Source organism: Emiliania huxleyi (genome assembly GCF_000372725.1).
Source record: "Emiliania huxleyi CCMP1516 unplaced genomic scaffold EMIHUscaffold_727, whole genome shotgun sequence".
Lineage (NCBI taxonomy): Eukaryota > Haptophyta > Isochrysidales > Noelaerhabdaceae > Emiliania > Emiliania huxleyi.
This window is the reverse complement of record NW_005196552.1, coordinates 20,424-22,233: the sequence shown is the minus strand read 5'-3', so window position 1 is coordinate 22,233 and position 1,810 is coordinate 20,424. Positions and strand designations below refer to the sequence as shown.

Here is a 1,810-nt window from a genome sequence, read left to right as displayed (position 1 = left end):
CGGTTGTCCTTGCCTGCAGCGACGCGCGTGCGGTTGTCCGTACCGACTGAGAGCGTGAGCATCACGAGGGAGACGTCTGATAAGTGACAAGGCAGTGCCGAGCCGCGCAGTGCCGAGCCATCCAGTGCCGAGCCCCTTCGGCCGGTGCGCCGGGCGAGGCCCGGCGCACTATGGCTGCTGCGTCTGCGCGCTGGTCCGGCGGAGCAGGCACTCAGCAGAACCAGCATGGCGAGCTGAGCCGGCGAGCGAGCGGGAGACGAGAACTCTGTCCGTCTGCATGCTGCCGTCAATTCTCTGGTCGACGGCGGTCAATCTCACGATTGTCGATCAAAACCGGCGGGCTTTGTGACGCCGTTTACGCAATCGTTTTTTGGCTTCGCTTTCTCTTTTGCTTGTTTTTATTTTGTTTTTTCTTTCGCGAAGCGACGGAGGGGGGGGGCGGGCGGGCGCTAACTATGGGCAACTACATGCCGGAGGTTCAACGACGACTACTCGCCGCCTGGGTCGTTTGGGGCGCGCGGCTCCGTCGAGGACCGGGCGCGCCCCTTACCCGGCGCGGCGTAGGTCCACTCTGACGTATAGAGGGGAGGCACGGACAACGGCCCAATTCATCAATTCCACTCATCTTCTGGTGCCTAAGCCCCGTGCAGCGGCGGTCCGGCAGGCTGCCCCCAAGGCCCCCTGGGCCGCTGCGGGTTTTGGAGTTATGCTTTGGCACAGCTTCGGCGATGGCGGCCCCTCTCTGGGGCTTGCATAGGCGGGGAGTCTCCCCCGCTGGTCTCCTCATTCCCGTTTTTCTTTTTCTTTTGAGAGCAGGACGCCGGGTTTGTCTTGTATGTGCGTGTCGGGCCGTAATTGTGATTCGAGTGAGTAAGTGACCCGCAGAGTACCCACATGATGTGCGTTCCTATGGCAGAGCTCAGCCATCCCTGCGTCAGCCGCTCCAGCACAGCAGCGCAGCACGAAGGCTGGCGCAAGGAGCTCGAACGACGTCACAGATCATACTAAGGCCTTTTCTTTTTTGGGGTCCTGTGGGCACCCTAGCGACGCTCAGCACCTCGATGAGGTCACATGGACCACCAAGAACTGGCACGGGCTGCAGATGCAGCGCTTGTCTGTCGTTCTCCACACCGCCGTGGCGTGGCAGACGGTGAACGAGCTAGCGTGCGGGGACAGCGGCATTGTGCACGGTGCTAAGTGCATTGCCGTTCTTAACGGAGTCGCTTAGGCGGCTCCGGTGGTGTGCCGGTGATAGTACTAGCACGCGCCAGTTCGCACCTGTGTCGAGCCTGTCTGCTCTGCGAGACTTGCCTTGTTTAAATTCTTTCTTCTCGTGCGCCCCTCTTTGACAGTCGCTGCAGCGCAGCCGCAGGCGGCAGCTTAAGAATTCTTTGTTCGGCCATGCTGCCATCCCGCCGCGTCGTAGTCACTGGCGTCGGCCTGGTCACGCCGCTTGGCGTCGGCGTCGAGCAGAGCTGGCGTCGGCTGCTCGCCGGCGAGACCGCGGTCCGGCGGCTGCCATCGCTCGACGGCCTTCCTGCGCAGATCGCGGCGCCAGTGCCGCGGGAGGGCGAGGGCGGCTTCTCGCTCGCTGGCTGTGGCCTCGCCGCGCCGGGCGACGAGACGTCGCTCTCCACCTTTGTGCAGTTTGCCCTCGCCGCCGCCGACGAGGCGCTCGTGCAGGCGCGCTGGTCGCCAGAGACCCGCGCCGAGCAGGAGCGGACGGGCGTCGCCATCGGCTCGGGCATCGGCGGGCTCTCCGACATCGTGGAGGCGTCCGACGCGCTGCGCGAGCGCGGCGCGCGCCGCG

General features: G+C 64.5%; 1 protein-coding gene across 1 annotated transcript; it reads left to right on the top strand.

Annotated features, from left to right (window-relative positions):
• Nucleotides 1–1,401: 1,401 nt before the first annotated feature.
• EMIHUDRAFT_249009 (hypothetical protein) lies at nt 1,402–1,767 on the top strand (the record flags this gene model as incomplete). The annotated part of the gene is made up of 1 exon (XM_005761073.1): nt 1,402–1,767. A coding segment is annotated over one exon (366 nt), but the record flags the coding sequence as incomplete, so codon positions are not given.
• Between the last annotated feature and the right edge of the window lie 43 nt (nt 1,768–1,810).